Raw genomic sequence first — 22,451 nt, 5'->3', positions numbered from 1 at the left:
GAAATCCTTTGTGGGTAGGTCCTGTTGCCGCCTTCCATGCCGCTTGGTCCTAAGGTGAGTAATTCTGTCACGATCGTGTGGTGGATTGATGGACCAAAACGCAGCTTTAGGAAAATAAGCCATCTTCTTTTATTTTAAAGATGACGAAAAATAAACACGAAACACTTCATACAAACTAACAAAACAACAAACGATCGTGAAGCTAATAAACGTCGTGCACATACAACAGGCTACGAACGTTCTGACATAGACAATTACCCACACCTAATGAGAGCCTATGGCTACCCTAAATAAGGCTCCCAATCAGAGACAACCGAAATCAGCTGTCTCTAATTGGGAACTCATTCAGGCAACCATAGACTCTTCCAGATCACTCACCAACATAGACAACGCTAGACATCTACACTAAACACAAAACCATATTTTACACCCCATAACCCCTTTACCAAATAAACATCCAAAACCAACAAAACATCAACATTACCCATGTCACACCCTGACCTAACTAAAATAATCAAGAAAACAAAGAATAATAAGGCCAGGGCGTGACAAGTTTTTCCTTTCAACGGCACATGTTCAAAGTGGATGGCCCTTGATAATGTCTCTCGCCTGAGGCGCCACTGTCCTTTACAGTCCATTATGTCTTGTCCATTTTCCTACCAGTACACCAGCAGCATGAGAGAAGTTTGGACTGGATCTCTCTCCGTGCTCACTCCACATGGACCCATGTCACACCCCTGAGAGAAAAAGCACGAGAGAAAAGGCAGTTGGTAGCTTCTGAATGCTGTGAACAGGCTGCTGGCTCGGATTCGTGTCTTACGGTGGAAGTAGAGAAGGACCTTACTGAACAACATCTTCGCCATTTTCAGCCAGTTAGAGGGGATGTTGAAGTTCACACTGTCCTGCTCTCAGCCAAATGATCTTCCATGCATCTAGATACCATCTGTGGTCACCTTCTCCGTCACCTCGAGAGAGGACAGACCAGAACAATTCAGGAAATCCAGACTTCTAAAACAATAACAAAACACAGTTGAAACCATTCTCTCCCCCAAATTGGCGTATACTCCCCTATCATTTGGCGATCTCACTGCAGAGTTACAGGTCAGGGAGTCAGAGGGATAATCCAAATCTGGTGAGACTTGGTATAGAAGCATGACAAAAACAAACAAAACAACACAACAACAGTAATACACATATATCACTCGAAGTGGGGAAAACTTCAATTCATTTGGAGTAACTGTCATCCATTACCAACATATCTTTTTTCCTGTTACAGGCAGGCTTGTGAATAAAATCTATTTGCATATTTACCAAAGGGCCCCAGGGGACTGTTAATTCCAATTTTGGACACATGACTCACATCGTGATTCATGCTTCTGAAAAAAAAAAAAAAAACATTGCCTGTTAAATCAAACAGAAACAAATTTGAATAAATCAAATTAGAATAAATCAAATTAAAACTCTTAAGTTAACTAACCACTTAAGGATATACTGACAACAACATTGTACATCGCAAAATAAGTCAAGGGGCCGGAATTCTTTGAGGGGGGGATTGGCCAATGACAATATTGAGAACAGATGAATAGTTAAGTTCACCCCCAATGGACCCCCTACATATGTAGACCCTTTACCTGCCCCCACAGGACCCCACCCACATACCCAGCAAGTAGTGCACATTTTCCCCCATTCCAGCTCGAGAGAGAGGAACAGATTCCCTCCATCATCTTGACCTTTTACTTCGCTTTTCTTTCAACCAACTTCTCCTTCTGGACCACTACTCCGGGTCTGCAGTGGTAACTTTGGCTCGGGATTTTCATCTCCACCTGAACGGTCACCCTGTTCTAATCAACACAGTGTAGCAGCTCCAGACAGGCAGTTCACACAGCTAAAGTATTGACATGGACTCAGAACATCTAAGTGTGAAGTTTCTCAATGAACAACTGTAATTTTGAGAGTGAAAAACAAACAAAAAATCTAAAACCAGGAAGAATAAAACGAAGAAAAAATGATTTGGGAAGAAATCACATATTTAAAATGGGCCGACCTCAGATTTGATTAACCATTATTTAAACAGGTATATTGACAGAAAACAGTGCACTACTTTCTCTTGTACACTAAGGACCCAGGGAAGAGTTGCAGGGGAGAGGATAAGAGAATAATGTAACTATTTGAAATCTAGAAAAAAATGAGTCACTAGCAACATATTTCATTTTTTTCAAGAAGCTCTCATGCTAAAAATGGTTGGAGAGCCCTGGTCTAGGGTGTCATGCTAGAAATGGTTGGAGAGCCCTGGTCTAGGGTGTCATGCTAGTAAAGGTTGGAGACCCCTGGTGTAGGGTGTCATGCTAGAAAAGGTTGGAGACCCCTGGTCTAGGGTGTCATGCTAGTAAAGGTTGGAGACCCCTGGTCTAGGGTGTCATGCTAGAAAAGGTTGGAGACCCCTGGTCTAGGGTGTCATGCTAGTAAAGGTTGGAGACCCCTGGTCTAGGGTGTCATGCTAGTAAAGGTTGGAGACCCCTGGTCTAGGGTGTCATGCTAGAAAAGGTTGGAGACTCCTGGTCTAGGGTGTCATGCTAGTAAAGGTTGGAGACCCCTGGTCTACGGTGTCATGCTAGAAAAGGTTGGAGACTCCTGGTCTAGTGTGTCATGCTAGAAAAGGTTGGAGACTCCTGGTCTACGGTGTCATGCTAGAAAAGGTTGGAGACTCCTGGTCTAGTGTGTCATGCTAGAAAAGGTTGGAGACTCCTGGTCTACGGTGTCATGCTAGAAAAGGTGGGAGACTCCTGGTCTAGGGTGTCATGCTAGTAAAGGTTGGAGACTCCTGGTCTACGGTGTCATGCTAGAAAAGGTTGGAGACTCCTGGTCTAGTGTGTCATGCTAGTAAAGGTTGGAGACTCCTGGTCTAGGGTGTCATGCTAGAAAAGGTTGGAGACTCCTGGTCTAGGGTGTCATGCTAGAAAAGGTTGGAGACTCCTGGTCTAGGGTGTCATGCTAGAAAAGGTTGGAGACTCCTGGTCTACGGTGTCATGCTAGTAAAGGTTGGAGACTCCTGGTCTAGGGTGTCATGCTAGTAAAGGTTGGAGACCCCTGGTCTAGAGTGTCATGCTAGTAAAGGTTGGAGACTCCTGGTCTAGGGTGTCATGCTAGTAAAGGTTGGAGACCCCTGGTCTAGAGTGTCATGCTAGTAAAGGTTGGAGACTCCTGGTCTAGAGTGTCATGCTAGTAAAGGTTGGAGACTCCTGGTCTAGAGTGTCATGCTAGTAAAGGTTGGAGACTCCTGGTCTAGAGTGTCATGCTAGTAAAGGTTGGAGACTCCTGGTCTAGGGTTTCCCGAGAATGGTGCGACAAACAAAAACATCCAGTCAGCGGCAGTCCTGTGGGTGAAAACAGTTAGTTGAAAAACATTGCCTGGTTTAACAAATCCAGGTTCCTCTTGTGTCATGCTAATGGAAATCAGGAATTGGCATAAACAGCATGAATCCATGGACTCAACCTGCCTGGTGTCAACGGTACAGCTATCTAGTACTGGATCGGACCCCTCTTTACCCCAAGAACTGTCTGAATTCTTGGGGGCATGGTTTCACTGCCACCCAATCTGCAACAGCTGCACGATGATATCGCTTCAGCATGAACCAACATCCCTGAGGAAAGTTTTTGACTTGTAGAATCCTTGCCCCAAGAATTCAGACTGTTCTGGAGGCAAAGAGTGGTCCGATCAGGTACTAGATGGGTGTACCTAATAAACTGTCTGGTGAGTGTATAATCAGGGCCATGAGTTATACCTGTACAGGCCACAACTCCTGATTCAGGCTATTTAGTGTAGCTAGCTCTTCAAAGCGATACAAAACACGTTTAAGTTGTGTTGTGTTTCGTTCATGTTCAAACAAGGAAGACCAAGTTGTTTTTTAAAAGGGGTAATCTGCAGTTCAGACAATAACAATTGATTTGGTAAACAGATGAGGAATGGGGATGGAGAAATTGAACCACTCTCAAAATCCTAGATCAACTATGGATATAAGGGCTGACCACTCATGATACAACAATTATAGTTTTAACCATGTTTTGAGGCAATATAGAGTTAGTTTACATTTACTTTGTTTCCAAACAAAGGAATAAAACAACATATTTGGGGTTCTGATGGGGTGTGACAGTTGAACTAAGCTGATGAGGCATTTATAAGTTATATTCTTCAAGAATTATTGGGTAGGTATCAATCATTTACAAGGCCAATAATGGATGTACCAATTGCAGACTGCCCCTTTAAAATAAAAATGTTTTTAAACTATGATGATATTGTCACACATGTTGGCTATTAAAACAATTCTAACCTGGAAATCAGTCTGATTTGAATTCATTCTGAAATCAGACGGGGAATATCTCGCTCTCTCTCGAATGCTATAGAATCTAGATCCTAGAATTGAGAAAATGTATGGAAAATCATCCACATCAAATCATACACCTCTGTTCTGACAAAAGTAAAGTGATGTAAACATTGCATTTTAGTAGTGTAGTCTGGGTCTCTTTCACCTCTGGAAACTCCACTTTAGTCTGGGGTTCTTTCCTGTCAGGAAAACTTAGCTCAGCCTAAGAAAAAGTCCAGGGAAAAAACCATTGGTGGAAGTAAATTCACTGTAGCTTTGTCCTCCCTCAGTGCCCATATTAGGACTGTCGGGGAGATGTACAGAACAGAGAGAGTGAGAGAATGTGTGACATGACTTCTCCACAGATTACATCAAGTAGGTTAGAGGTTGTGAAAGGGCTATCCACTGTCTCCACTGAATCTTTTCCCACAGTTATTTTCTGGGACACTGCACTATACAACTTTATTTGATGGCAGAACATTCAGAGGCTGTAAGCTTGTAAGTACAGTAACTTATCTACTTAGATTATTGTGAGTGAGTGAGTGAGTGAGTGAGTGAGTGAGTGAGTGAGTGAGTGAGTGAGTGAGTGAGTGAGTGAGTGAGTGAGCGAGCGAGCGAGTGAGTGAGTGAGTGAGTGTCTGCCCTTAAGACACGCGTGTCAGGATTTGTTAGTCACGTCACCTCGACGGACATCTCATGGTTACTGTCAGGGACTCAATCTCAGAAGGTTATTTTGTTTTCCTCAGCGCTAATGACAGTCTCTGTTAGATGGTGAATTCAGCTGAACTCTGGGTGTTTCTTTGGTAGGCCTACTAAGGCTGTGGAGAAAGGAAAATGCATATATGTAAAAATCCTTTTGGTGTAGTGTGGATAAGTTCAGGCTTTGCAGATTGCATGCAGGGGGGAGGAGTTTCGGGGCAGGTGAGCTCCAGGTTGCAAATCAGACCCTCTCATACCCATTTTATAAAGCCAAAGTATTTTTTAACTCATTGAGTTCAGTCTAAAAAGCTCTATTTTGCTCAATGTCTATTTTAAGGCTTACGTGTGTGTATATTACTGTATTTATACTTGGGATATTGTCTTTCAACGGGAAAAGTAATAAAAAAACTCCTTGAGTGGGACTTTAAAACTATTCAGATTCACCCAGAATTTATCCTGACCTGTTCTTAATTATCACTACAACTCCACTGTTGCCACGACTACAGATCAGGGCTGTGGTTAATTCCAGTCCCTTCAAGACATAGACTGTATGATTCAAGCACTAGGCCTATGTCCAATCTGATGTAGGTTAATGTACGTTCATGTATAAGCTATTCATGTTTTGTGGTATTTGTTCTTTGTGCTTTAGGACACATGGCAAAATGCTTCTGCTGTTTTTGAGTCTCGGTTTGTTCACTTCTAACGTCCAGTCAGGAAGACAAGGTAAACTGCACACTTCATACATTATTATGGTTGTTATGAGTGAGAAAGTTACAGAGGGTCAAAGAACATACCCCCAAGACATGCTAACCTCCCCTGTTATTGGTACTGGTGAGGGGTTAGCATGTCTTGAGGGTAGGATCTTTGAGTAGCCAATTGTCATACAAGTAAAGATGCCTTTTAATAGAAAATGACTGAAGTAAAAATGAATGTCACCCAGTAAAATACTACTTGATTAAAAGTATTTGGTTTAAAATATACTTAAGTATCAAAAGTAAAAGTTTAAATAATTTCACATTCCCTATTGAAGCAAACCAGACAACAAGATTTTGTATTATATATTTTTTTACTGCTAGCCAGGGTCACACTCCAGGGTCACACTCCAACACTCACTCCAACACTCAGTATGCATTGGGGTAGAATTACCCTCTTACATTTTTGTGCATTGAATAAGGGGCGGTTTACTAAGCTACAGTGCATTCGGAAAGTATTCAGACCCCTTCCCCTTTTCCACATTATGTTACGTTACAACTGTCATGATGTTGGCCTGGGGGTAGGTTTATGACAGTCATAAATACCTCTCCCCCTCTTTTCCTCTCTCTACCCTACTGATGTGACATTTGAAAATCATTTGGTTAACATAGAGATTCTGGGAACATCAGAAGGTGGGGGGAAATTAACTATATTCTGGTAATCCGACCAATCGAACATATGCGATGGTACTTAATGAATATGATGTCAGTTTGGTTGTCATCTGAGACATTCTCCTCAATGATAGGATGACATAAACTCTACAGTGGAAAGTCTGCACATTGTAGTTATCGGAGTCACATGGAATTGTTGTTCAATTTAAATGTTTGAATATAAAATTATTTGTGAAGAGATTAAATGTAATTTTAGCTTCCAAATGAGAGATGTGGGTTTTCATAAGGTTTGGGCTCTGCTCAATCAGTGGCCCGCCCCTGTGAAGAGACATGGGTTATAAAACTTTTCAAACACGCCCTCTTCTCCCTTCCTATATAAAGCCTTGACGAAAATGTAACCTTCTGTTACAAGTACGTGAGGTCTGCAGCCTCTGCGTTAAAAGGACTAACATGTCAACTACAGAACTAAGCCAACCTCAGCGTGAGCTTTGGTTGCGAATGTTATGAACTTTGAACTCTTATTCACTACATAAGTGATACCTGCTAGCCGTTGATTTAGCAACAGCAGCTGCAAATGTGGGCTAGGAAAGAACAGACAGAGTATCCCGTCTACCACACAACAACGTTACTACAACGTATTCAATTTACCACCAGAGACATTCTTCAAAGGACTCGGTTGGGCAACACGGCCTTCCATCTACCACCAACCTACCGAAGCGCAGCTCAGAGTAAATATTTATTGCATTTTCCTTTTCCAAATGGGCGGTAATTTAGAATGCATAAGATGCTGTATTTGCGATAGAGACATCGCTTCTCCCTTTGTTCTTCTTCTCGCTCTTTCACTCCAACCAATCCCCCTTTTCTTTGTGTAACCAGCTGTCATATCTGTTCCGTTTGCTAGGGACGTTTTCCTTTATGACGTAATTTATAATCAAGGTATGATTCATTCTGTGTATATGTAATTCTGTGAGATTAGTTAGGTATTTAGTAAATAAATAATTAAACCCAATTTTGTATTGCTGATTCAACTTGTTAGCCAGGGTTCGTGAAGATAACCAAGAATTTACAACTTTCAGATGAGACAAATAAGGTGACGATTAATATTGACTGCTATTGATGTAAAATATTACTAGGTCTTTAGAGTTTATTCGGAAGATAACAGCTCTATGAATATTCTTTCGCGGTGCCCCGACTTTTTAGATAATTGCATTTACATGATTAGCTCAATCAGGTAATATTAATTACCTCATATCACTTAATCCGGCATAGCCAAAGACACGACACAACCTTATTCTGAAATGACTTAAATTTAACAAAAAATACTCATCTATACACAATACCCCATAACAAAAAAGCAAAAACAGGTTTTATAGACATTTTTGCAAATGTATTAAAAATAATATCAGAAATACCTTATTTACATAAGTACCCAGACCCTTTGCTCTGAGACTTGAAATTAAGCTCAGGCTCATCCTGTGGTAAATTCAATTGATTGGACATGATTTGGAAAGGCACACTCCGCCAATCTTCCCGTGTGCCACCCCCCAAAAAATTGGGGGGGCTGCTTCTCGTGCCTGTTGCGCTGCCTTACCTCATAGCGCCGCCGCTCAGCTTTCGCTGCCTCCAGTTCTTCCTTGGTGCGTCAATATTCCCCAGCCTGTGGCCAGGGTCCCTTACCGCCTAGTATCTCCTACCAAATCCAGGAGTCCAGAACCCTCTGCTCCTGGTTACCACGCTGCTTGGTCCTTGGTTGGTGGGAAGTTCTGTAACGGTACTCCTCTTCGTCTGAGGAGGAGTAGGAAATATCGGACCAATGTGCAGCGTGGTAAGTGTCCATAATTAGATTATTAATAAATCAAATGAACACAGAACAAAATAACAAAAACACGAACAAACAACCGAAACAGTTCTGTATAGTGAAACACAGACACAGAAATTAACTACCCACAACCCATAGTGGGAAAACAGGCTACCTAAGTATGATTCTCAATCAGAGACAACGATCGACACCTGCCTCTGATTGAGAACCATACTAGGCCAAACACATAGAAATATAACACACATACCACCCTTGTCACACCCTGAACTAACCAAAATAATAAAGAAAACAAAGATAACTAAGGTCAGGGTGTGACAAGCCAAAAGAGCCAGAATATTATGAAAATGATGAACCGGAATGACATGTACACTATCAGGTGGCCATAAAGAACTAGCTAAAAGCCGTGCGTCCAATAAGCCATGCCTCTAATCTGACAGTCGGTCACCTCTACAATATATGAATTAAAAGGTTCAACATTTATCCCCTCACATTACAAAAAGTTTCCAGTTTGAACTTTTTCACAGAGGTTCTTCTGAGACCCTTTTCAGAGGGGACCTGCAAAGGTTCCGCTGGTGTGGCAAACCAAAAGGTTCTTCCAGGCAGCTTTACTTCTAGGAGTGTACAGTCATTATTGCTCATCTTTATGAAGGGTGTTAATCATTTCAGGACACCACTGAATGATAATGTACATATGAATGTGAATGCACACGTTTGTCATTGTATGTACAGTATATGAACACGTTTATCATAATGTAAAATTGTACTGGAACAATGCTATGATATTATGTTGCACGTTCATTCCTTGATATAGTTTGATACCCAATATTATCCATTGATATCCTTTCATTCATTGACATCCGATATTATGTTGCTTGTTCATTCATTCATGTCCCTGTTTGTTTTCCAGGGGTTAATGTAACGTGTGAAAATCCATCGGTTGTAGCAGGACAGAACCACAACCTGACATGTAGAGTGGATTGCCATGATGCAAATCAGAATAAAACGGGATGTAAAACTCTACTGTATTTATGGAAGCATAAATCAGAAACTCCAATACAAAATTGTAATTGTACAAATGATTTTAATTGTACAAATGATTGTAACATTACGATAACAACCAAAAGCTACTTTTTTGAGATGAAAAATGTTACCAAAGCTGATGAGGGAAACTACACTTTTATCATTAACACAGACTGTGGAAACGGAAAAGGCTCATTTAATGTTTCATGTAAGTACAATGCAAAAATACAGTGACTAGTGTTAAATATGTTAACTGGGTTCATGTGATAGGACAAGGAAAAGGTCCAGTAATTCAAAATAAATGTGATAATACAGTATTCATATACAGTTTAAGTCAGAAGTTTACATACACCTTAGCCTCCCAAAGTACGATCATTGTCCCCATGTGCAGTTGCAAACCGTAGTCTGGCTTTTTTATGGCGGTTTGTTAAGTTTGTTAACAAGAAATTTATGGAATGGTTGAAAAACAACTTTTAATAACTCCAATCTAAGTGTATGTAAACTTCCGACTTCAACTGTACACTGAGTGTACAAAACATTAGGAACACCTGCTCTTTCCATGACATAGACTGACCAGGTGAATCCAGGTAAAAGCTATGATCTCTTGTTGATGTCACTTGTTGAATCCACTTCAATCAGTGTAGATGAAGGGTTAGGAGACAGGTTAAGAAGGATTTTTATTTATTTAGCCTTGAGATTAATGAGACATGGATAGTGTATGTGTACCATTCAGAGGGTAAATGAGCAAGACAAAAGATTTAAGTGCATTTGAACGAGGTAGTAGGTGCCAATAGCACCGGTTTGAGTGTGTCAAGAACTGCAACGCTGCTGGGTTTTTCACACTCAAAGGTTTCCTGTGTGTATCAAGAATGGTCCACCACGCAAAGGACATCCAGCCAACTTGACACAACTGTGGGAAGCATTGGAGCCAAGATGGGTCAGCATCCCTGTGGAACGCTTTCTACACCTTGTAGGATCCATGCCCCGATGAATTGAGGCTGTTATGAGGGCAAAAGGGGGTGCAACTCAATATTCGGAAGGGGTTCCTAATGTGTTGTACACTCAGTGTATAAATTCCATATGGGGCTTGATAGAGTAGCATTTTGTGCTAACTTCTCTTTATTTTCTCAGTGAGACCAGAGCCGTCACAATATGTATCGTCAGGTCCCCCTATCGTCATTATCATCACTGTTCTGGGTGTTCTACTGCTTCTCATCACTTCTGATTATGGCAGAAGATTGATGGGTCGACTTCCTTGAGAAAAATGCTGACAAGAGCCCTGAAGCTACCGGAGAGGCCCTAAACCTGGAGCCTGCATAACATTCCGTTCATGGAGGAGACGTGTGTGTGTGTGTGTGTGTGTGTGTGTGTGTGTGTGTGTGTGTGTGTGTGTGTGTGTGTGTGTGTGTGTGTGTGTGTGTGTGTGTGTGTGTGTGTGTGTGTGTGTGTGTGTGTGTGTGTGTGTGTGTGTGTGTGTGTGTGTGTGTGTGGGCGTGAGTTAATTATTCTATCCTTGTGGGGACATATCCCACATCCTCAGGAAGACAAAGGCTATTTTAAGCTTAGGTTTAGGGTTACAATTAGGGTTAGGAGTTAGGTTTGGGTTAAAGTTATGGTTATGGTAAAGGTTAGGGTTAGGAGTTAGGTTTGGGTTAGGGGTTAAAGTTATGGTTATGGTAAAGGTTAGGGTTAGGAGTTAGGTTTGGGTTAAAGTTATGGTTATGGTAAGGGTTAGGGTTAGGTTTGGGTTAGGGGTTAAAGTTATGGTTATGGTTATGGTAAGGGTTACCACTAGAGTAAAATGCACATTTATATTGACTAATGCATTGTTACATATAGCCTGTTCACTACCATACAATAACAGAGAATATGAATTAATCAATATAAATCACGCTACACAAATATTAAAACGCCTTAAAGGACAATATTCATCTGTATAATCAACACCAAAGCTGGAAGATAACAGGTCGGTCTGCATAAACTGCATTGTCATAACCTTCACTAAGCTTGTTTAAAAAGGCAGTTGGTTTTGGTCTGCACAGTGCCTTCAGAAAGTATTCATACCCCTTCACTTAATTAATTCAAAATGGATTAAATCAATTTAGTTTCTCACCCATCTACACACAATATCCCATAATGACAAAGTGAAAACATGTTTTTAGAAATGCTTATTAATTTATTGCAAATGAAATACAGAAATATCTCATTTACATAAGTAGTCAAGCCCCTATGTCAATACTTTGTAGAAGCACCTTTGGCAGCGATTACAGCTGTGAGCCTGTCTGGGTAAGTCTCTAAGAGCTTTCCACACCTGGATTGTTCAACATTTGCCCATTATTCTTATCAAAAGGACGTCTGTATTTTTATAGTGACTTGATGTATTGATACACCACCCAAAGTGAAGTTAGTAACTCCACCATTCTCAAAGGGATATTCAATGTCTCCTTTTTGTTTGACCTAACTACCAATAGAGGCCCTTTCCAAGGCATTTGGAAAACCTCCCTGGTCTTTGTGCTTGAATCTGTGTTTGAAATTCCCTGCTCGTACGAGGGACCTTACAGATAATTGTACGTGTGGGGTACAGTGTGGGGTACAGAGATGAGGTAGTCATTAAAACAATCATGTTAAACACTATTATTGCACACAGAGTGAGTCCATGCAACTTATGTGATTTGTTAAGCAAATGAGTTTACTCCAGAACTTATTTAGACTTGCCATGACAAAGGGGTTGAACACTTTTTGACTCAAGACATTTCAGATTTTCATTTTTAAATTATTTGTAAAACTTTTGAAAAACTTAATTACACTTTGACATTATGGGCTATTGTGTGTGGACCAGTGACCCAAACATCTCAGTTGAATCCATTTAAATTCAGGCTTTAACACAACAAAATGTGGACAAAATCAATGGGTGTGAATACTTTCTGAAGGCACAGTATCATTTGATGTGTTGTATTATTCTGCAAAACTCACAAAATCAGTGTTTTACCACTAAGCTTGTTTTGTAATATTGATGTAATATTCTGAATGGGAATTTTGTTATGAATATCGTTATTGATTTATGTACAAATACACAAAATTAGACAAATTAGGAATATAACCAGTCGTTATAACCAGTCGTTATAATGTTACTGTCGTATAGAGCTTGTTGTCTTGTATTTAATTATTATCGACACCAATAATGTATATTTCAGACATCACAGTACATGCAGTAGCTCGCAGGTTGACATTTATTGGGATGACTCGTGTACTGGAGGCAGCTCTGCAGAGTGGTCACTAGCTGGCACAACAACAAAGTCATAAAACCTAACCCTAACTTTAACCCTACATAGCACATTTGAGATCATCATTTTTACATCTACAGTGTTAAATGTAACACTTAATGTGTATATGTGACCCATCAAAATAGTATTATTAAACTAACACTGTTCAAAGTGTTGACAAACTAACACCCCTAAAGCGTTGGTTCCCTAACACCATGGGTGTTGCAAATTCAGACTTTAATTAACACTAGTAGAAATGATGCTGCTACACTTTTATTTTTATTCCATAACACAGTATTTTGGGGGAGAGTGTTGTTTTAACACTGTAAGCCCATCTGCATTTTTAACTCAAATACTTAAATGAAAAGTTAAATGAAAAGTAATTGTTACTTAAAATGACTCCAAACTAAATGAGAAGTCAAATCAACGACATTATAAATGCTCTACTGCATGTTGATGTTTGTGAATTGATTTTAATATCTGTGTTTTTTCAAGTACACTCAGTGATTTATTGATTAAACGTATGCTGCACAAAGATCAATAAAAAATGTCTAAACTAATCATTTAGTATTTTTGCACCCTTACTAAAATCGTTGTTTCAGTTGAAATGGCTTTGTCTCCTCACACTGTTCTGAACCGTGGCAGTCATTATGAATGCAGGTTGCGGGTGAATAGAAATTCCAACTGTTGGATATCCTGGCTGGATTCCAATAGGAATAATGCATCACTTTGCAATCCTGCATAATGTGACTTGCAGGTACAGTGGGGCAAAAAAAGTATTTAGTCAGCCACCAATTGTGCAAGTTCTCCCACTTAAAAAGATGAGAGAGGCCTGTAATTTTCATCATTGGTACACTTCAACTATGACAGACAAAATGAGGAAAAAAATCCAGAAAATCACATTGTAGTATTTTTTATGAATTTATTTGCAAATTATGGTGGAAAATAAGTATTTGGTCAATAACAAAAGTTTATCTCAATACTTTGTTATATATCCTTTGTTGGCAATGACAGAGGTCAAACGTTTTCTGTAAGTCTTCACAAGGTTTTCACACACTGTTGCTGGTATTTTGGCCCATTCCTCCATGCAGATCTCCTCTAGAGCAGTGATGTTTTGGGGCTGTTGCTGGGCAACACGGATGAAAATTGCTGTTGCTGTGCAACAATGATGAAAATTACAGGCCTCTCTCATCTTTTTAAGTGGGAGAACTTGCACAATTGGTGGCTGACTAAATACTTTTTTGCCCCACTGTAAGTAAGTCACTGTAAGGTCTAAACCTCTTGTGTTCGGCGCATGTGACAAATAAAATTTTTATTTGAGGTAGGGTTCCAAAATCTTTATTCATTTTCCAAGTTTTCCAGAAGTCCCATTTGGAAGATTCCTGGAAACCCTACAAACAGAATTCGTTTTTTTTATCTGGGAATTTTGCAACCCTATTTACGGGCCTGACGTGGCTGTAAATCATCAGTGTCAGGCCAATAGTGATGTTACGTTTCATACCATGCTCTGAGGCGTGCGTCGAAAATGCTAAGTATCCATCTTCGAAGCAGTTTGCCGAAGCGTGTTTCACTTGATCAGAAGCTTTGTTTGATCACATGCTTTTTCAAACTGTGAGTCACAAAATGTGATATCTCACATAAAACTGGGCTTCACTGAGTTTGTTTAATGGAGGACTACCATTTTATGACTATGTTTCACACACCCACACACCACATATCCTATTTAAACCTTCACAGTTCAAATCCTTTATTTAAATCCCCTCATCTTTACAGTCAGGCCCAGTGTATGGAGTCATTGTGACAGAGAAAGAGCAATGTGGGGGGCAGCAACCGAACAGATTCTATGGCTCTGTGGTATTTTCCTATCTGTGGGGACAAAGCATCAGTGTTCTAACATTCCTGCATCTGTATTGGTTAAAAAATTAACACATTGTGGGAAGACTTCCGGGAAATCCCACACTGGACCAGAAAATTCCAATATAGTGTAAATTGTAGATCACAATTCTTGATGTGGTTGTTCCTTGATATTAGGAAAGGCCCGTCGGTGCCAGTCATTGATCAGTCCATTGATACCAGCTATGGTCAGGTCCAGTTTTATGAGATTTATGGTTTCTCGACACAGATTACTTGTTTACATTGTAGGTTAGGATAACTAACATGACAACAAATCTCTAGCCACTTTATTATAAATTGGATGTAATAAATGTATCACTAGTCACCATAAACAATGCCATTTTATATAATGTTATTAACATACCCTACATAACTCATCTCACGTGTATATACTGTACTCTATACCATCTACTGCATCTTGCCTATGCTGCACGGCCATCGCTCATCCATATATGTATATGTATATATTCTTATTAATTCCTTTACACTTGTGTGTATGAGGTAATTGTTAGATGACTTGTTAGATATTACTGCACGGTCGGAACTAGAAGAACTTACAGGTAATCGACTAGCTGGACTGTTCCCCAGACTCCACGCGTAGGGATTTGTACAATGCTTAACAAGGCTGTTGAACTTGACATTGGTGTCTGTCTTTATTCCTTTATCCAACTGCACAGTTCAAGCGTTTCCCCTCAGAATGGGAGTTTGACCACGTGACCTCCTCTCCAAGACACCCAAAAGCAAATGGCAAGGCAGAATCAGCTGTCAAGATTGCAAAAAAACCTGTTAAGCAGGGCCATGCGCGACAGCAACGACCCATGGAAAGCGATCTTACAGTGGAGGAACACACCCACCGAAAACATGGACAGCAGCCCAGCACAACGCCTTTTGTCCAGACGTCTGAAGACTACTATCCCCGTAGCTAACAAGCTACTTGAGCCCTGCGTCATGGTTGGCGTCACGGAGAAACTGCGTCACAGAAAGCAGCTCGCTAAGTGCTTCTACGACCTGACTGCTCGAGACCTACCAGAGCTGGAGGTGGGTGAAACTATAAGGATGAAACCGCTGCCGGGAGACCACACAGGACTTTGGAGGCTGGGCACATGCCTACAGAGAGTTGCACCACGTTCTTACCTGGTGGATGTTGGTGGCTCCCTCTATCGTCGCAATAGTCTGCAAGGTTAAATAAAATAAAAATGTAAAAGTGCATTCTTCCATTTAGTCAAATGGCTACTGTTAGGATTTACCTAGGGGTCATGATTGGGGCTGTACAAATGTTTGGTGTATTAGAATAATTGACAAAGAAGGACGTAAGGAACGAACCCTAACACTACCCATTTTCAGACTATTTGCAGTGCCCCCCCCATTTACACCACTGCTACTCTCTGTCGTCATCTATGCATAGTCACTTTAATAACTCTACCTACATGTACATACTACCTCAAATAACTGGTGCCCCCGCACATTGACTCTGTATCAGTACCCGCATGTATATAGTCTCGCTATTGTTATTTCACTGCTGCTCTTTAATTACTTGATCCTTTTATATCTTATTCTTAACTGAATTTTTTTTAACTGCATTTTGGTTACGGGGCTCGTAAGTAAGCATTTCACTGTAAGGTCTACACCTGTTGTATTCGGCGCATGTGAGTAATACAATTTGATTTGGCCATGTATTTTGTGCCAGGGGACAACAGCTGTTGACAACTGTAGCATTTAGCTAAACTCAAATCAAATGTATTTAAAAAGCCCTTCTTACATCAGCTGATATCTCAAAGTGCTGTACAGAAACCTAACCCTTTGCCAAGAAACACCCAGAATTGCAATTACATCATACTGGAATTTCCTGGTCCATGCTGGGATGTCCCCTAAGTTTTCCCACTTTTGTTTTAGTTAATTTAAACCAGACAGCTGCAGGGTCTAACATGCTGCCCAAACCGGACGCGCGCATGTTGATTTTGTACCCCCACCCTAGATACGACCAGGCTACACACAATGAAATACCAAAACAAACTCTGAACCAATTATATTAATTTGGGGACAGGTTGTTAGGATTTATGTTTATGCACTTGTAACAGTATAACTTTAAACCGTCCCCTCGCCCCGACACGGGCGCGAACCAGGGACCCTCTGCACACATCAACAACAGTCGCCCATCGTTACCCATCGCTCCACAAAAGCCGCTGCCCTTGCAGAGCAAGGGGAAACCCTACTTCAGGTCTCAGAGCAAGTGATGTAACCGATTGAAATGCTATTAGCGCGTAGCCGCTAACTAGCTAGCCATTTCACATCCGTTACACACTATAGCCTGTTAGCATATTGTTTGAAGATGAATATTGTTTTGTTACACACACACAAACAATACAGATGGGTGTGTGTGTAAGGACTGACCAACACAGGCCATAAAAGCTGTGGTCAGTCTGGAGAGGGGAGTGGTGCATCACTCTAGGCCAACCAGGTAGGTTGGGAGACGGATCAGTACCATATTAGGAATTGTTTGAGTGAAGATTCAAAGGGGAGACAAGACGGAGCTAATCTACCCAGCAACCAGATGTGGACAAAGGAAAGCACTCAGGGACTTGTCGGCTGCCCCCAAAGGCAGAGCAAGAGTCCGCGTTCAGCCTCTACTGTGATAGGCCAACAGACGCGTTGAAACTACGTCATCACGGTATAAGAACAGCTGTTTACGTACTTCCTGCCAGTTCCCTGTTTACCCTGCGCGGTGATACAGCGAACCCGTATATACGAAAATTGCATTTGCCATTCATTGTTTGCGATAATTAAACATAATTAAAGAAAGTTAGCAGACCTTGCTTTTTATTTATCCTAACACCGGATGTGTTACACGCAGCGTTCACAAGGTCAAAAATCATTAAACATTTATGGAAATGTAGGTAGCTTGCTGTTGCTAGCTAATTTGTCCTGGGTTTATGAACAATGGGGTTTTATTTTACCTGAAATACACAAGGTCCTCTACTCCGACGATTAATCCACACATAAAACGGTAAACCGAATTCATTTTCTCTTCCTTCCTCGGCTTCTTCTATGAGGTTTAATGGCGGTTTGCATCCAATCTGTTGCATTACCGCCACCTACTAGACTGGAGTACAACTCCCTTGCTCTTTGCTTGAAAAATAAAAATGTACTAAATACATGTTTTTTACTTTATTTAACAAGGCAAGTCAATTAAGAACAAATTCTTATTCACAATGGCAGCCTAGGAACAGTGCCTTGTTAATGGGCAGAACAGATTTTCAGGGATTTGATCTAGCAACCTTTCGGTTTACTAGCCCAACGCTCTAACCACTAGGTTACCTGCCACACCTCTAATATTACTCACTAATTTCAAAATTATATAAAATAAAATTAACATCACCCTACTCCACTATTTAAATGTATTTCGACCTCATGCCATCACCCTGAAAGGATGGGAACCACCACTTAACACATCCTGTAACTCTTCTGATGTCAAGTCTCGCACACCAAAATACCTCTCTGCAGTTCCCACAACAACCTCCATTTTCTGCGACTTCAGTTCCATCCCTGCAGTACAGGGATGGTCACCTATGTAAACTTTAACATTGATTTATCCTGCAATAGATGCCGTTCTATTGGTAACATACATATTTTGTCTTCTTCTAATGCCACTTAAGGGAAAAGTAATCTAAAAGTAACAGAATGTAATCAGATTACATTAACGAGTTTAAGTAATCCAAGTTAAGTTACTGATTACAATTTGGGACAGGTACCTAGTAACGAATTACATTTAGAAAGTAACCTACCCAACTCTGCTAACCTGCCACATTAGTTATTCTAACCTGCCACATTAGCTATTCTAACCTGCCATCTAAACAACCATCTGGAGCGACAAATCATCAGTATTACCACACTGGCAAGTTCCCAGCTGGTTTAAAAAGAACTATTTTCTCCTTTAAAAAAAAGGGAGAATTCAGACCGAAATAGAAGCAAGTCAAAAGTGCACAAGAGAGCATCTAGACAAATACATTTCATAGAAAAAATGCTTTATTATATTAACAACGTCCATAACCAAAATTGGACTGTGTGTGTGTCCATCCAGATTGCACACATCAGTAGATTCCGTAAGTGTGCTCCTGTCCGTCTCTGTACCTGTCCAGGTACCGTAGGGGCTGTCCATGAGGGTACTTCACCTGAGGAGGGTGGTACACAGGAGGCCGCTCAAACTCAAACACGGGCTCTTTCATGTCTGAGGGACCAAGAGAGAGAGAATGGGTGAATCTCATGTCACTCCACCCAGATGACCTCCTAAGAGAAAAGACGATCTGTGCGTTCCACATTGCTGCCGACTTAAATGAGGAGTCAAGACTGACTGATCTATAAATCACCTCGCATCATAAATAACTGCTCAATATTGTTCGTAGATCAGTCAGTCACAATTTACCCATAAAAACATCACATTTTTCCTGCTCTCAAACATGGCCTAGTGTTCGAGAGCATTAAATCCATGATGAATTGTGGGTAAATGGTCACTGACAGTCAGTCGGCAGCAGTTGTCTGCAATGTTGAAAAGTCCCATGTTGACTTCCTCCGGGAAGGCAATCAGTCCATTGCAACATTATAGCCGATGATGTCACCTCTCAGGATATGATAGGATGGGAGGGTTCTTCCTTCAGATCCTGTAGTCTACGAACACTTATCAAAATCAACCACACAATTAAATCAACACACTAAAGCGTTCCCAGAAAGAGTATAACTCAAGGTCCACGATTTTCTTGTAAAGAGACATGTCTGCAATCGCTAAGCTGCAATAGAGACAAGATGCCACAGCACACACATTGCAATGAGTGTATACCAAAGTATACTGAACAAAAATATAAAACGCAACATGTAAAGTATTGGTTTCATGAGCTGAAATAAAAGTTCCCAGAAATGTGTTTATATCCCTGTTGGGAAGCATTTCTCCTTTGCCAATATAATCCATTCCCCCGACAGGTGTGGTATATCAAGAAGCTGATGAAACAACACGCTCATTACACAGGTGCACCTTGTGCTGGTGCCAATAAAAGGCCACTAAAATGTGCAGTGTTGTCATACAACACAATGCCACAGATGTCTCAAGTTGAGGGAGTGTGCAATTGCAGGAATGTCCACCAGAGCTGTTGACAGAATTGAATGTTAACTTCTCTACCATAAGCCACCTCCAATGTAGTTTTAGAGAATTTGACAGTACGTCCAACTGGCCTCACAACCGCAAACCACGCCAGCCCAGGACCTCCATATCCGGCTTCTTCACCTGCGGAATCGTCTGAGACCCGCCACCCAGACAGCTGATGAAACCGAGGAGTATTTCTGTCTGTCATAAAGCCCTTTTGTGGGGAAAAACTTACTCTGATTGGCTGATTAGCCAAGTGGGTGGACCTATGCCCTCCCAGGCCCACCCATGGCTGCGCCATTTCCCAGTCATGTGAAATCCATAGATTAGGGCCTAATGAATTTATTTCAATTGACTGATTTCCTTATATGAACTGTAACACAGTAAACTCATTGAAATTGTTGCATGTTGCTTTTATATATTTTTGTTCAGTATACATGTGCACACATCAAATTGCCGGCAAAATTCCCAAAGTTTCTGCCAAACTAATAAAACTTGTGTGTACTTACCGAGTATGTTATGGAAAGTGTTGGTAACAGACTGGTCCCACTGACTCTGGAAGAAGGAGAGGCCTGCTGGAGTCATGCTGTCCTGGTGCTTCCTGTAGAACTCTACGGTCTTAAAGCTCCGCTCTGACAGAGACACGCTTGGGGAACAGAGGGGCATGTTACTGTGTGTGTTCGTCTGTTTGGGTACCCTATGGAATGAACGGATTGATGTCATGGAGCGCGAGTGACACTTGTTTATGTCCTGTTCCTCACCATGGCAGCGGTCGGATGTCTTCATGGAAGTCGATGGTTTCTTCCTGTCTGAACAGGATGTAAACATAGCGGTGAAAGCCAGTACCCTTAGCGGGGATCGGGGCCAGGTATGGACACAGCTCCTCTCCTGAGATCACAGCCCCACCTGGGATGTTCCCACTGGAAACAAGGAGAGGATGTCAATGACTCACTTTTTTTGGGGCAACCAATTTGTGATTGTTGTCATTTGAAATTAGAGGTGTAAAAATGTTCTGATGGTAACTGACATCATCATCAAATAAAAACAGATTTAAAAAGGGTCATCATCAGCCTAGTTAAATAAAGGTTACATTTATATATAAAAAACATTTTTGTTTTTTTATTATTATCATCATCATCATCATATTGATGGTTGAAGGAGTAGGCAACCCCCAGACTATTTAAACCACTTACAAGTTTGACAAAAAGCACAATACAATTATCATTACTGCAATACTCACACCAGCCAGTGCACATACTCCCCTTCACTATCCAGCAGATGCTCATCTGAAACAAAGAAATCATCGGTTTACACACAAAACATGCAGTAAATGTTCCTTTAGTCATACAGTGCCACCATGTGGATATGTTAAGAACTGAATTATACAATTCTTGGTATTTTCTGATGGTGTGTGTGTGTGTGTCTGACCTGGGCTGGTTAGCAGCAGTGTCCATTTGGAGCCCTCCTCTGCCTCAAAACTGACCCGAGGCGCCACAGCAGCCTGTTAAACACAGAGGCGAGGAGGAGAAATAGGAGAATACACAGACATGTGCAGGATTCTGAGGGCAAAAAATAAAATAAAAAGTGTCTCTGAACAAAGGTTGCATCTGTCCGTAAATCAGTTCTGAAAACTACAGCATCCAGCCTACGATCCGTTTCTCTTACCTCTGTGGGGGTCAAGTGGTTCCCATAATGTACTTGTGCTGGGCTATCCTGGCCGTAGCTGACACAAAGTGTGAAGCGGGGGTAGAAGTAAGCCATGGGGAACAGATCCTTGAAGATACCATAGTGATCCGCTAGCCTCTGGACATGGTACGGGCCACTCGTCTCCTCCCAGCCTGCCTGCACCCGATCCAGGGAGACCTTAACTGGAAAAACAACATCCATATTAAATCAAGATGACCTGTTACAGTCTTTGAAATTAAGCTAATATGTCTGGTTCCTGTATGTAGGGGCCTGGTATTCAAGAACTTACAGGTGCGCAGACGCATGGCTCTCTCCAGCTCTATACTACATCTGTTCTCCTTCACCACCCTCTTCCGCTCCCTCGCTTCCTTCACCCTGGAGGGCCGACAATGTGGCAACCCAATGTTAGCTCGCTCCACATCTGGACCAGAATGACATACAGGAGAGAAAACTGAGCATACCAGACAATAAAGGGTTGAAATGTCTTCTGTGTCAGTTGACATTCATCTTTATATTTCAAATCTTCTAAAACTGGGCTGATAACACTACTTGATCCAGTAACTCAGCTGCAGATGCAGGACAAGTGCACTACCACCACTGTGATGAAGCAAGGTCCAGAACTCTTGGCAGAGACCGAAGTAAACATACTGTAGGAGGGCACATTAGGTAACGTTATTGTGTCAGTGTATAAGAAAATACTGCGCACCATGCCCAGGGTCCTCTTGCTCCTGATACTGTCTGTAGGTCTTCCACCAGGCTGGTGTGTTCTTCGCCTCCTCAGCTTTCTTGAGGTAGCGTGTGTAGCTGCGATACTTTTCGAGTGATTCCAAGTTTTTGTAGTCTATGTCCTCATTTGGCATTGGTCCCAATGGAGCAGACCGTCGGCATAAAATTGCTGAAATTCACAAACACATATTACCAGAATAAATATGATATGCAAATAACGTTATAAGGCATTCGCAGGGAGTAGCCACTAGCCAGCTAGCTAACGTAGCTATGATCTGCAACCTTGCTTTCGGTATTCGCTTGCGAGAGGCTCGCCATTCTAATAATTCCTGAATTTGGAACCATAATTCTGTCCACAATAACATCGTACCTGCAGTTCCAAATGTTCTGACATTGCTGACCCCTATATCTGTGCCCGTTCGCAGCACAGAGGAGCAAAGCATACGCAACGCCATTTTGGTGGTGAATGGCGAAATGACGAAAACCGCA

At 41.3% G+C, this 22,451-nt stretch overlaps 1 protein-coding gene and 1 long non-coding RNA gene across 4 annotated transcripts; both read right to left on the bottom strand.

Annotated features, from left to right (window-relative positions):
- Positions 1-557: 557 nt before the first annotated feature.
- On the bottom strand, positions 558-17,361 carry LOC129817766 (uncharacterized). Of its 3 annotated transcripts, none has more exons than XR_008753771.1 (4): positions 14,978-17,361; positions 1,660-8,209; positions 845-1,376; positions 558-737 (listed from the first exon to the last, which is right to left on the bottom strand). It is a non-coding gene; the product is annotated as an uncharacterized LOC129817766 (long non-coding RNA). The 3 variants fall into 3 exon arrangements; XR_008753776.1 differs by having other exon boundaries at positions 15,554-17,361; XR_008753792.1 differs by lacking the exons at positions 1,660-8,209; positions 14,978-17,361 and having other exon boundaries at positions 845-1,138; positions 1,312-1,643.
- A 1,063-nt stretch (positions 17,362-18,424) lies between these two features.
- Positions 18,425-22,450, bottom strand: LOC129817565 (39S ribosomal protein L38, mitochondrial-like). Its single transcript, XM_055872988.1, has 9 exons — positions 22,333-22,450; positions 21,943-22,131; positions 21,526-21,657; positions 21,216-21,418; positions 20,979-21,051; positions 20,791-20,836; positions 20,312-20,470; positions 20,060-20,196; positions 18,425-18,644 (listed from the first exon to the last, which is right to left on the bottom strand). Exons 1-9 carry the CDS (start codon positions 22,415-22,417, stop codon positions 18,508-18,510), a joined length of 1,161 nt encoding a protein of 386 aa, XP_055728963.1. The 5' UTR covers positions 22,418-22,450; the 3' UTR covers positions 18,425-18,507.
- Position 22,451: the final 1 nt, after the last annotated feature.

Source organism: Salvelinus fontinalis, chromosome 1 (genome assembly GCF_029448725.1).
Source record: "Salvelinus fontinalis isolate EN_2023a chromosome 1, ASM2944872v1, whole genome shotgun sequence".
Taxonomy (NCBI): domain Eukaryota; kingdom Metazoa; phylum Chordata; class Actinopteri; order Salmoniformes; family Salmonidae; genus Salvelinus; species Salvelinus fontinalis.
The sequence above is the reverse complement of the archived record's forward strand: the minus strand, read 5'-3'. Positions and strand labels throughout refer to the sequence as shown.

Coding starts and splice junctions, on each gene's coding strand:
- LOC129817565 (XM_055872988.1), bottom strand. CDS start 22,417: ATGGCGTTGCGTATGCTTTGCTCCTCTGTGCTGCGAACGGGCACAGAT. Junction 21,052..21,215: donor ACCACTTGACCCCCACAGAG/GTAAGAGAAACG, acceptor TGTGTTTAACAG/GCTGCTGTGGCGCCTCGGGT. Junction 20,471..20,790: donor GAGTATGTGCACTGGCTGGT/GTGAGTATTGCA, acceptor CCTTGTTTCCAG/TGGGAACATCCCAGGTGGGG.